Source organism: Gossypium arboreum, chromosome 9, assembly GCF_025698485.1.
Source record: "Gossypium arboreum isolate Shixiya-1 chromosome 9, ASM2569848v2, whole genome shotgun sequence".
NCBI classification, from domain to species: Eukaryota; Viridiplantae; Streptophyta; class Magnoliopsida; order Malvales; family Malvaceae; genus Gossypium; species Gossypium arboreum.
This window is the reverse complement of record NC_069078.1, coordinates 86,096,556-86,109,938: the sequence shown is the minus strand read 5'-3', so window position 1 is coordinate 86,109,938 and position 13,383 is coordinate 86,096,556. Positions and strand designations below refer to the sequence as shown.

General features: G+C 31.1%; 2 protein-coding genes and 1 pseudogene across 2 annotated transcripts; 2 read left to right on the top strand and 1 right to left on the bottom strand.

The window, feature by feature from the left end:
- Positions 1-665: 665 nt before the first annotated feature.
- On the top strand, positions 666-2,859 carry LOC108454235 (CBL-interacting serine/threonine-protein kinase 14-like). Its single transcript, XM_017752624.2, has one exon. It carries the CDS (start codon positions 910-912, stop codon positions 2,236-2,238), a length of 1,329 nt encoding a protein of 442 aa, XP_017608113.1. The 5' UTR covers positions 666-909; the 3' UTR covers positions 2,239-2,859.
- Positions 2,860-8,167: 5,308 nt separating this feature from the next.
- Positions 8,168-9,368, top strand: LOC108455000 (cationic peroxidase 1-like; annotated as a pseudogene).
- A 1,369-nt stretch (positions 9,369-10,737) lies between these two features.
- Positions 10,738-12,126, bottom strand: LOC108456103 (cationic peroxidase 1-like). Its single transcript, XM_017754701.2, has 3 exons — positions 11,889-12,126; positions 11,577-11,771; positions 10,738-11,477 (listed from the first exon to the last, which is right to left on the bottom strand). Exons 1-3 carry the CDS (start codon positions 12,093-12,095, stop codon positions 10,929-10,931), a joined length of 951 nt encoding a protein of 316 aa, XP_017610190.1. The 5' UTR covers positions 12,096-12,126; the 3' UTR covers positions 10,738-10,928.
- Between the last annotated feature and the right edge of the window lie 1,257 nt (positions 12,127-13,383).

Sequence of the window (13,383 nt, the reverse complement as noted above, 5' to 3'; positions counted from 1 at the left end):
TGTTCGAGTACCACGATTTAATTTAAAGTGTTGAAAAAATTTTACCAACAATTATGATCTTTTTGACATATGAAACTGTAAACATTTGAGTTTTCTTGTGTTAAATAACACATGCTAGGAGCATAAAAGAATACGCAAAGAGAAAGAAAAGAAAAAAAGTTGAATAATTAGGATTGAATTGATAAATTTTATAAATATTTAGGGATAAATTTATTATTAATTTTAGAATTAGAACTAAATTAATAAAAATATAAATATTAAAAGGTTAAATTCACTATTATACCAAAAAGTCAAGTTAAACTTCCGTTATTTACTTAACATCATAACAACTAAAAAATCTAATTACAAAAACTTGAGCGACTAAATAAAAAAATATATATAATTATGCGACCAAAATAAAAACTGTCAAAGTTGAACCACCATTCATGTAATTTATAATGACCATGCCTTCTAGCCGTTTCAAACTTTACAAAATGGCGACAAAAAAATGAAATTGAGTAGTTTAATGATAAAATTAAAAAATTTCTTAACTTATGACGAATTAATACGTTGTACCCTTGTTTTTGTGAATTATATAACACAATTTATTATTTAAAAATATAATATTGATTTATTAAAACAATTTATTAATTATTCTTTTTTATTATTTTAGTCGTGAAGAATATTCAAAAAACCCAAGTCTACTTCACCACAAGACAAAAGAATACGGCATCCGCCATAGATAAATAGCTTCGAAAATGCATTGCCATTGAAGCAACTCAATCGTACCCATTATCCAATTGTCCCCCAATCATATTTTCAGTTCAAATTTCTCTCTTACATCTTTCTTCTCCTTCTTCTTCTTATCCTCTTTTCAATCTCAATTATTAAGTTCAACTACGTTTTAACTTTCGGTCCTTGAATCATTGAATGCAAAAAAAAAAAAAGACAATGGCAGACACCGGAGACACTGCCAGCTCCAGTAGAACTGGTGATTTGCCGGAGCTCTCATCGGAAGCAACCCTGTTCGGGAAATACGAGCTTGGGAAGTTGCTGGGATGTGGGGCTTTCGCAAAGGTTTACCACGCGCGCGACGTCGACTCCGGGCAGAGCGTGGCCATCAAAGCCGTCAGCAAGAAGAAGGTTTTAAAAGGCGGGTTCATGGCACATGTTAAGAGGGAGATCGCTATCATGCGCCGGTTGCGCCACCCTAACATCGTCAAGCTCATCGAGGTTTTGGCTACCAAGACTAAGGTTTATTTCGTCATGGAATTCGCCAAAGGCGGGGAATTGTTCACGAGGATTTCCAAGGGTCGTTTCAGTGAAGATCTCAGCCGTCGGTATTTCCAGCAGTTGATCTCCGCCGTCCGGTTTTGTCATTCGAGGGGCGTATTCCACCGCGATTTGAAGCCGGAGAATCTCCTTCTCGACGAGAACTGGAACTTGAAAATAACGGATTTCGGACTTAGTGCGGTTACGGATCAGATCCGACCCGACGGCCTCCTCCATACTTTATGCGGTACCCCAGCGTACGTGGCCCCAGAGATTCTGGCGAAGAAAGGATACGACGGCGCCAAAATCGACGTCTGGTCATGCGGCATCGTTTTGTATGTTCTCCACGCTGGATACCTACCGTTCAACGACCCCAATCTGATGGTGATGTATCGTCGTATTTATAAAGGCGAATTCCGGTTCCCGAAATGGACGTCTCCAGATCTCCGGCGATTTTTAAGCCGGCTTCTGGACATTAATCCTGAAACAAGGATCACCGTCGATGAAATCATCACCGATCCCTGGTTCAAGAAAGGTTACAAAGAAACCAAATTCAACGCTGAGGATTTTGAATTGAAGGGGGATATCCAGAGCACCAAGTGCTTAAACGCCTTCCATATAATCTCATTTTCGACCGGTTTCGACCTCTCCGGTTTATTCAACGACGCCGACTTTTCGGCCCGGAGAGAACAGTTCGTATCGGGGGAGAAACCGGAAAGGATAATACTGAGAATCGAAGAAGAGTTCCGGAAAATCGAGAACGTGAAGGCGAAGAAAAGGAAAGAGAGAGGGATCTATTTGGAAGGGCAGAATAGTAATTTGATTCTCACCGTAGATATTCATCAGCTGACGGAAATTTTGGTGGTGGCGGAGATACGGTGGCGGGAGATTAACGTTGAGCCAAGCAGTGATGCTTGGAAACATAAGTTAAGGCCGAAACTTTCCGATATCATATACGAAACGGAAGCGGTGCATGTTTCAGAATAACTTTAGTTCAAAGCCGAGAACCGCCGGTCGGAAAAGATTGATCTCGGTGGCTGTAATATATATATATATATATATATATTTATTTAATAATGGTTTTTGTCTTATTGCATGTTTATTTTTTTGAGGTGAATCATTTTATCAAATTCTCTCAAATATAAACGTAAATCTTCAAATTTGAACCCAAGGAGTTTTCTAACATTTTTCAATAATGCACCTTTTCTTAAAAAAATATTATTTTAGCTTCAAATTTTAAAATATATTATTTATTATTTATAATTATATTTGTATTTGTACTCATGATTTTCTCGCTTATACAAATTAGTTTTAAAAGTTTATCTAAATTTTGATTAATCAAACATGGGGTTAATTCCCAATAATTGAAGTAGGGAGGAGGATTATACCTAAAGTTATAAATTTTGTATTTATGTATTTGTATTTTAATTTAATTAATTTTAGTTTTTATATTTTCTAAATTTTAAAATTTTATTCTTGACTCAATGATAACATTTAAATATGTTTAGTTAAATTGTGTCATTAATCTTGTATTATACTTAAAGTTATAGATTTAGTCTTGTTCGCCAATTGAATAATTTTTAGTGATTATATTTTTAAATTTCAAAATTTTAGTTTTAATACAAACAGTAGTTATTAAATCTATTAACTAGTCTTTTGTGAGTAATACATGAAAAATAATATATACGATAATATATTTGACACGTCAAATTTTATAAATAAAATAACTTAATATATTTAATAATTATCATTTCATCAAAGTTAAAATTTTCAAAAGCTAAAAATAGAAAACTAATGACCGAATTAAACATTTATGTAAAATATTTAATAACAAAAGTAACCAATAAAATAACCTTTTATAAAAATGACATTTTAATGAGAGGAGGAAAGAAAGGTGCCCACAAGGAACATAAGGGTGTGGTCATAATAAAATTGTTGGTTTTTTTGGACATTTTATTTTATTAGAAAATCTCCACCCATTCACTTTAATCATTAAAAATTGTGATTATCTGTAAGAGAATTTCTCACACCAATTTTTGAGAAAGAGACATAAAGCTCGATTGGTTATTTCTTTATTTTTATTATTTTGTTTTATTATGAATATGACAAAAACATAAAAATATGAAATTTATATCGTAAAAATCGTATAAATATATATAAACTTTTTTCATATAACTATGATTCGAATTCGGATTGCTCCACGCATAAGCTGCAATTTAGAATTCCGAATATATAATATTTTGGATATAATTATAAACAATATAAAATAAGATAAATGTAACGTAAATATATAAAGTTATTAATTTCATTTGAAGTTAAAAGGAGCCGACACGCATGTTTAATTTGATGGTCTAAATTTGATTACAAGAACAAGTTGTGTGCTCTTTTCAAATCATACATTTTTACTAATTTGTTCAGTAATATATAGAAATTAGAAAAGATAATCTTAAAAGATGTCCAAATATTTGGCAGTTTGTGTATTTTGAACGGATAATGCGTTTATTTGCTATTAATGTAAAAACAATAATTGTGATGAGATTAGATAGTATTACGATCTTGTAGCGTGAAAAAAAAAAACACACTTTATTAAAAGTAAATGCCACCTTAAATTTAATAATATATTACATCAACTCATTAATTTTTTTAAGTTTTAAAAACAAATAACTAGTTGTCATCACTTAATTTAATTATAATGTATATACATATTATTAATATATCAAATATAAATTCAAAATTTTAATTTATTGAATGAGGGCTAAAATAAAAGTTTATTCTTAACTTGTTTATAAAATAGGGGCTTAGATCGAAACTTAAAGTCTAAGCATAATTCGATTTTATTATTTATTGCTAATAATATTTAATTTATTTAAAAATTAAAACATATTAATAATTTAAGTAGTAAAACGACTCTAGAGTCTTTATAAATAGGTTCGATGAGTTCAAAGTGTTAAATCCAATCTATTCAATTAAATATGACCTAGAAATTATAATCGAATCTAATACTATTAAAACATAATCGCTAAATGTTTGACCAAAAATTTAATTATAACTAAGGCACAAAAATAAACTAATTTAGAGCATAAATGAATAAATTGATAATAGAAATATATTTAGATTTAGATCAAAATGAATTGAGATAAAATTTGCATAATGAGATTTGAATCTAAAATAAAATTTAGATTGAGAACCTACACATACTTAAATACATGTGATGGGTTCAAGGGGAAGCCAAGAAATTGAAATTGAGGGACTAAAATAAATTTATAAAACTTTGAAGTATAAAATTAAAAGTTCATTTTAAAAGGATTTAAATTATTAGGCTAAATTCCTTACCTACCCCTCTAGGTTATTAGAATATTCTTAGGGAAGACCTTATTGACAAGTATATTTAACCAAAAAAAAAAAAGCATTGAAATGGGAAGAATTGAAGTGTTTTATCTCATAAATATTAGGTTCTTATTATGTATATCCATAGTCTCTCCTCAAGTTTAAAATAAGAGGGTAATGCGTTTCAGCACACTCAAACTCACATCTTCCTGCAATAACAACAATGTAGATGCCAATTAAGTTAAAAGTCAATCGATAAATCTCATATACTTTAATGTATTATTTTTAATTAGTAATTAAGTAGGTTTGAGTTTTAACTTCAAGTGGGCAGTACACATGAAAGCATCTATAACTAAAATTAAATGAATACTTAATTAGTAACAAATACGTCATTTGGCAATAATTGAGATTAAAAAGCTTTAAAGATACTCATTTCTTAATGAGGTCATTACCAATAATTAATTCAAATAACATTTGTAAATGTATTGATAATTGATAGGTAAGTGAAGGTCTTTATCAAAAGCGACATACTCTCTCTCTCTCACTCACTCATTGCAAAAGGTGAGCACTTAGTTCTTCTTCTTTTTTTCCCTTTTTTAACTTTTGGGGCCAGAGAGTATTACCACAATTTTAGAGCCACTTTTGTTTTAGGTAGTGATTCAAGTTTGAGGGCACTTTTGTTTTGACTATTGAATTTTTTTAGGTTTAATATAAGATTTTGTAATTGAATTTTACATTTTTAATTGTTTTTTTAATTTGATATCTAAGTTATTTTTAGGTTTAATTTGATATTTAAACTTGTTAAGTGTTATATAAATTACTCTAAATACTAATGGTGTTAAAAATCGTGTTATTCTAAAAAATTGTCAATATTAAAAAAATTCGTGTTAAAAATTTATGCATTGAGTTATGTTTGATGAATTAATATTAAATAAGAAAATAAGAGTTTTAAAATCCAAAATAAAATAAATTCATTAATTTAAATTTATAAAATGAAATAAATAAATTGAACTAAAAGTAATTGAACATTTATAATACAATGAAGAAATGTCATGTCATCTACCACATACCGATCATACATTGATTATTTTTCTCACCTCATAAAAAGAAACAATATTGTTAGCATATTGGAGTAATTTGTATAATGTTTGGCATGTTTAGGTGCCAAATTGAACAAAAAAAGATTAGGTACCAAATTAGAAAAAAGAGTCAAGTTCAAGTGTCAAATTGGACTAAAAAATTAAAGTACCAAATTAAGAAAAATGTCAAGGTCAAATATCAAATTAGACAAAAAGAATTTAAATATCAAATTAAGAAAAAAATGACAAGTTCAAGCACCAAATGTTATATTAAAATTTTATAAATAATTTTATTACTTCGTTAACTTCAAATTAAGGTTGACATGATTTTTTTATTGGTATAATAATAAATTTAGTCCTTAAAACTTTACACATCCTATCAATTTGGTTTGGCTTCTAAAAAATAATAAATTAAAATCAAATATTTACACATTTTTATCAATTTGATCGTGATTCTAAATATAAAAATATAAAAAAATAGTTTAAATCTAAAATTTAAAATTTTCAAAAGGGATTATTTAAGTTTGGGTCAAAATTTTGCCTAACCCAATCAAATTAAAACACCCAACTTTTGAAGTTTTCATTTTATTAATTCCACTTCTATTTTATTATTTTATAAAAGAGTATCAATACAATTAGATGACATCATTGTTGTTTTATTAACATCAATTTAAATTGGATCCAATTCAGAAGGAGAAAATCAAATTGATTTTCATTCGACTTGGATTATTATTTAATTATTAATATTATTTTATTTAATTTTAAACATTAACATAAAATAATTTCAAACATGACCATTTTATATGTAAATAAGTGTATTATTTTAAGTTTTAATTATTTCGTTGATTGATCTTTAACTCAATTAGTATCGTTGTTATTGTAATAATTAAAAGGATGAGAGTCTAAATACGCTTTAAAAAAAGTTTTAATCATTTTTAATCTTTTATGTCTATGTTATAGTTCATATTTGAAGTTCAGTATTATTAAAAATAATATAAATGATTTTTGACCTAATTAAAAGAATTGTCTTCTTTCAATATAGGTTTTCTTCAAAAAATTTACAACCTTGAATTAAAAGTTTAGTATTATTATTAAGAAATAAAGATGAAAAATTATAAGTAATGTTTAAAATTTTTTAAGTATTTATTAAAAATTCCTTCAATTTTAATATATTACTTATTAGTAATCTGATTAATGCGATGCATTGATGGTGCTTATATTTATGCACTAACAATATATAAAATATTATCCCATATTTTAATATTTAAAATTTCTCTATTTTAAATAAATTATGATATTACTTTGCTTTTTGGTTTTATTTTTATAACATTTTAAAGAAAAAGAAGATAAAAGAAAAGAAATACAAACTAAAATCTATAATTAGACCAAAAAAAAAAAAGGCAGAGTAAGTGAAGACAAAGAAAGGAGTATATTATTGGGTTTAGTGTTTACCCTTGATTTTTTTATATAATTCATGAGATATATCAATTATGAAAATTAAACAAATGAATTGTCTTTATGGTTACTCATGAATTCATGCTACATTAAATAGCTGTCATTTAGATCTGATTTTGCTTCTTTTCCACATCTTCACATGAAGGTGTGGGTTTTATTATTATTTTTAAAGATTCCTTATTTTCTAATTTTTATATAGTTTGTAAATAGTTATCATAATTTATATAACAAAAGTACAAATTCTTAAAATATGTTATTAATTATTATACTTTGATAAAATTTGAGATTTAGTTTTTATTTTTTACTTGAAAATGGTAGTTTAATATTTAAAATCATAAGTATTTTCTATCAAATTTGTCAACTTAAAATTGTGATTACGTTGTCCTCATATTGCATAGCATATGATTGAAAGAAAATAAAGGAGGATTGAAATTTTAACTTTTAAAGTGTAGAGATTAAATCTCAAAATTTATACAAGGATTAACAGCAAATATTAACCGTTTTAAAGGAAAGACTTCATACCATGTTGGAGTTGTACGTAAGCTGTATTTAGGTCACAACTGCCAATTGGGCTGAACTTTCAAAAAATACAAGTTACTGAAACATGGGCTGTATAATATTGGCCCCAGTTTTCAATTGGGATAACTATCCAATAAAGACTTAATTAATTGCAGTTGTTAATTAAGGGCATAATTAATTTTTTAATTATTTTACAATTGGAGTATTAAAAAAAAAAAAGGTAATTGAGAGAGGTTCTGCAATGGGAACTCAAAATTTTATGATTATAGTAAAAAGAGGGGATTGGAGCAGAAGCCTCATGTCGCTTAAACTTTAAAAAAAAAAAAAAAAAGAGATGGAATGTTGGTTGTAGCTTTGCTGAACAGCCAGCCCTTTGAGAAAGTAAAAAAAAAAGGCTCCTGAATTTGATCTCACAGCAGGGTTCAGGCAATTAGGAATTCAATCATTAATTTGCTAACTGTCAAATTCATGTACTTCTTCTACGTACGTCTCTATCTATAAATCACCACCACGGCAACACAAACCTCATCAAGTTTAAGCTACCTCAATTAAGCCATCTTACGCACTCCTCCTCATGGGCATGGCTCCCCGCTTTAACTTCCTCCTCCATGCATTTTTCTGCTTGGCTCTTGCAACTACCTCTTTTTCCTTATCTCCCAAATTTTATGACAATCTTTGTCCCCAAGCTTTGCCTGCCATCAAGAGAATCGTTGAGGCTGCTGTCCACCGGGAACCCCGGATGGGAGCTTTTTTACTTCGTCTTCACTTCCACGACTGCTTCGTTAATGTAACTTCCTTCCTTCATACAACTATTAATCTGTGTATGCCTTAGAATGATCTTGAGCTAATCTTCTTTGTATTCCAGGGTTGCGACGGTTCACTACTTTTGGATTCTTCGTTTGCTTTCGGAACCGAGAAAAATGCTCGTGGTAATTTCAATTCTGTGAGAGGGTTTGAAGTTGTAGACCAAATAAAGGTTGAAGTGGATAGAGTATGTGGACGCCCTACGGTCTCTTGTGCTGATATCTTAGCAGTGGTTGCTCGAGATTCAGTACTTGCGGTAATGTCAAATTCTTTTATTTTTTTATTGTGAAAAATGTGCCTATTGCGTTACGTAAAAAGAAAATATTTCTAAATCAAAATTACTATGGTTGCAGCTCGGAGGTCCGGCATGGAAGGTTCGTTTGGGTAGAAGAGACTCAACCACAGCTAGCATGGCTTTAGCAGACAGTGTGACTTCCATCAGCATCAATGGATCTCCCTGCTTTGATCAGCAACTTCAAGAACCAGGGCTGGAACACGAGGGATCTTGTAGCTCTCTCTAGTGGCCACACCATCGGATTGTCACAATGTGTTATCTTTAGGAATAGGATTTACAATGTTACCAACATTGATCCTGCTTTTGCCAAGGAGCGTAGAGCAACTTGCCCACGAACCGGGTAAACACTAACCTCGCTCCTTTTGACCCAACGCCTGCTCGATTTGACACTGCATAATTCGAGAACTTGGTGAAGGAAAGGGGACTACTCACCTCTGATCAAGCACTTTTCACTGGTGGGCCGGTCGACTGATAAATTTGTAGAGACTTACAGTAAGAATCTCAATGCTTTCTGGGTTGATTTTGGAAAGCCTATGATTAAGATGGGCAACATTAAGCCTTTGACAGGAAACCAAGAACAAATTCGTGTCAACTGCAGAAAGGTGAATTAATGAATATGTTGTGCTATTTATCGACTGCCCAATTAATTAATTTTCATCGTTTTGTTGTTAATTGTTGCGGAAATTAAAGCACATGGAAAAAATGTTGCCTTGTACTATTTGATTCATTTCATTGTAATCATTGAAAAATAAACATAAATTTACTCTCTCTCTCTCAACTAATTGCAGGAGTACTACTGTTAAAATATGAAAATGAATACCAAGTATTTTCACATTTCCAGCAAAGAGATTGGCATATAAGAATCTAATTTTTTTTAATTCCATTCGTTAGAATTGAATTAGTAAAATGGAAGTAATACTGATTTCTGGTGCGTAGGCAAGTTGCTATACACTCTAACAGCAATATTTGTTGTATTTAAATTATGTTCCTAAAAATAATGCTTTGTAACAATTGAATTAGTAAAATGCAAGGAATACTCATTTCCAAGCTATCTTTTATAGTAGGAGTATTGAAATTTCTTTTTGTATCAATGATTAAATTCAAAATTGAGATTTTGTTTTTGTTTAGATTCTTATTGTATCGATTTCTCTTATTTATTTTGTTATTTAAATTTTAAATTTTTAGTTATTTTGCTATTTTAGTTATTTTTTTTAATTTCTCATCGCACTAATTAACTATCTTACTCATTAAGCACATCCACGTTTTTTTAAAATTTACCTATTCGAAGAAGATTGATACAAAATCAGTGAAGCCACTCGAGGTTTTTCCTTTGTAATCCATCACTGTCATACCAATCTACAAGCTAGGCCATAATCTAATGTTAATAGTCTCAGGCGCAAGGAAAGTTTAAACCCATGTGATGCCATAAGCACCCAACTTATCTAGCTGCTAGCCAGCGAGCAAAGCCACCTTGCACAACTATCAAGACTCAACAACCTTGATTGGATGGTACTAAGCAACTTAGGTTGTAAGAATAATAAACCAACCATTAAGAAAACCATGGAGATTGGAGGGCATCTCGCCAGTTTGGTCAAACAAACTATCAACCACCATTCATTGAGAAATTCTTTGCGCAGCCTGTGCGCTAAATATAAATACTTAGATAACTCTTATTCCCAACATTTATACTTTCAATCTTTTATTATCTTAAGTTTTTCATCGTTTTTGTTCCTAAACTTTACCCCTTGTTGACTTAAGTATTGAAGTGTATTTCAAAACACGAGCTTCAATATTCTCAAAGTTTACATTTATCTTGTGAAATATCTAAACTTTAATCTTAATTTACTATTCTCAACGAGTTATCTCCAAGCTAAATTTGCAACCATAAATCAATAACAAGCCTAATCCAAAAACTACGATTAGGTGTGAAGTTAAGAGATAAACATAAAATTTTTCCTTTTTTGTTTTTAGAATTCTTCGGTATTTCAATATTACTATTCCACATAATTTAGCATTTCTTTAAATACTTTTATTTTTATTTTTTCAATGATTACAATGAAATGAATCAAACGATACGAGGCACATAATCTATTATTACTTTTTTATGCTTTCATTTCCGCAACAATTAATACAATAATTAACAACAAAAGGGTGAAATTTGATTAATTGGACCGTCGATAAATATCATAGTAGATTCATTAATTCACCTTCCTACAATTGACACGAATTTGTCCTTGCTTTCCAGTCAAAGGCTTGATGTTGCCCATCCTAATCATAGACTTGCCGAAATCAACCCAGAAAGCATTAGGATTCCTGCTGTAAGTCTCTATAAGTTTATCAGTCGACCCACCACTGAAAAGTGCTTGATCAGATGTGAGTAGGCCCTTTTCCTTCACCAGGTTCTTGAAGTATGCGGTGTCAAAGCGTGAAGGGGTTGGGTCAAAAGGAGCAAGGTTAGTGTTCCCTCCTGTGCGTGGGCAAGTTGCTCTACGCTCTTTGGCAAAAGCAGGATCAATATCGGTAGCATTGTAAATCCTGTTCCTAAAGATAACGCATTGTGACAATCCGATGGTGTGTCCACCGGAGAGAGCTACAAGATCTCTCTTGTTCAAGCCCTGGTTCTTGAAGTTGTTGATCAACGCAGGGAGATCCATTGATGCTGAAGGAAGCACGTTGTCTGCTAATGTCCTGCTAGCTGTGGTCGAGTCTCTTCTACCCAAACGAACCTTCCATGTCGGACCTCCGAGCTACAACAATTTAGTTTTCATTTAGAAATGACTTTCTAGGCGTATGAACTGATAATTATGTTAGACAACAAAAAAAGAAATTAAAGTATTGAATATTACCGCAACTACCGAATCTCGAGCAGCCACAGCTAAGATATCAGCACAAGAGACTACAGGGCGTCCGCAAACTCTATCCACTTCAGCCTTAATTTGGTCAACAACTTCAAACCCTCGAACAGAATTCAAATTTCCACGAGCATTTTTCTCGGTTTCGAAAGAAGATGTAGAATCCAAAAGAAGTGAACCGTCACAACCCTGCAATGCAATAGAATGAAGATTAGTTCTGGATCAGAATATATGCACGAAACTTAGACATTACTAGTATAATATAATATAATATAAGATCACTTTTTCTGAAATGAATGAACATACATTAACGAAGCAATCATGGAAGTGAAGACGAAGTAAAGAAGCACCCATGCGGCGCTCCTTGTGGACAGCGGCCTCCACTACTCTCTTGATGGCAGGCAAAGCTTGGGGACAAACATTGTGATAAAAGTTGGGAGATAAGGAAAAGGCGGTGGCTGCAAGAGCCAACCAAAGGAAGGCGTGAAGAAGGAAATTGGTGGGGGAAACCATGGCTTAATCTTGATGAGGTGGGTGTTGTGTTGTGTTGTTTGTTGTGACTCTGGGTGGTAATTTATAGATAAGAAACGTACGTAGGAGGGAATGGAAGAAGTGCATGCATGAATGAATCTGTTAGTTTTGGACTTTTGCAAACCAATGATTAGACTGTTTCCTTGTTTCTTAAAAGGAGCTTTTGTTTACAATCTCATAGGGGTTATTTAGCTAATCAAGCAATCCACGACAAATATTGAATATCTTTAATAAAACGCACGAGGCTGCTACTCCAATCTCCTTTATAATATTAATGGTGAAGATTTAAATTAGGATTAGAGAGTATTTTTAATTACATTACATTAGTTATGGTTTTAGACATAATTGATAAAACTGTAAGATATTATTATAATTAGATTTATTTAAAAGAGAAGAGAAGCTGAAACGTTTGAGAAATAATAACTTACTGTTGTAATGACTTTTGCAAAGCAAATTACTATTACCTCAACAGGTGCTTATTTATTAATTAATTTGCTATACCATTCTTTACTGTACTTTCTACTTACGTCTCCATCTATGTTGTTCCTCTTTATCAACATTGAGAGCATATATGCTAATTAAACCATGTACTTGACGGCTTCAGTCTTCAGCCTTGGCTGCTGGCTGCTGGCTGCTGGCGGCTTCAGCTTTTCTTTTTTTAACTCTTTTTCAATGATTTCTTCCAAGAACTAATTTCAGTATATATTATTTGGTGCAAGCAATCACGGATGAAGGGATCAATTTTGAAAGCACCTTTAGCACAAATGTTTATATTTGCATGCATGTATTCATTTGTTAAGTTGAATTAAATTTTACATTAAAAATACATAATTTGGGTGACAATTGGTTATTTGCTTATTTTATTCTTGAATTGTCTAATCTCAATGCATAAAATGATTTTAACTGATTAAATTATTTTTTGTGAGTCATATTGAACCTCTTTTCATCCTTTCTGGATAGTGTTGCCTTTCACATGAATTCAACCATTAAAAACATATTATAATAACATTTTGGACCTCTAAATCTCGAAGGGAGAACTTGAGATGTTTCCCAAGTGAAGGCTTTAAGGCTTCTTATAGGATGAAAGGCGACATAATTAAACACCCTCTTAATATGAGATTTAATGAGCCAATAACCAACAATTCTCCACCTTTAGCGAGTTTATCAACCCTATTTAATTTCCTGAGTCTTCAATCCTTTAAACCATGTAAAGTCATCTTCAATAGTGCCTCCAAATGCACTCTCAAGTGTCATACACCTGGATGTATTT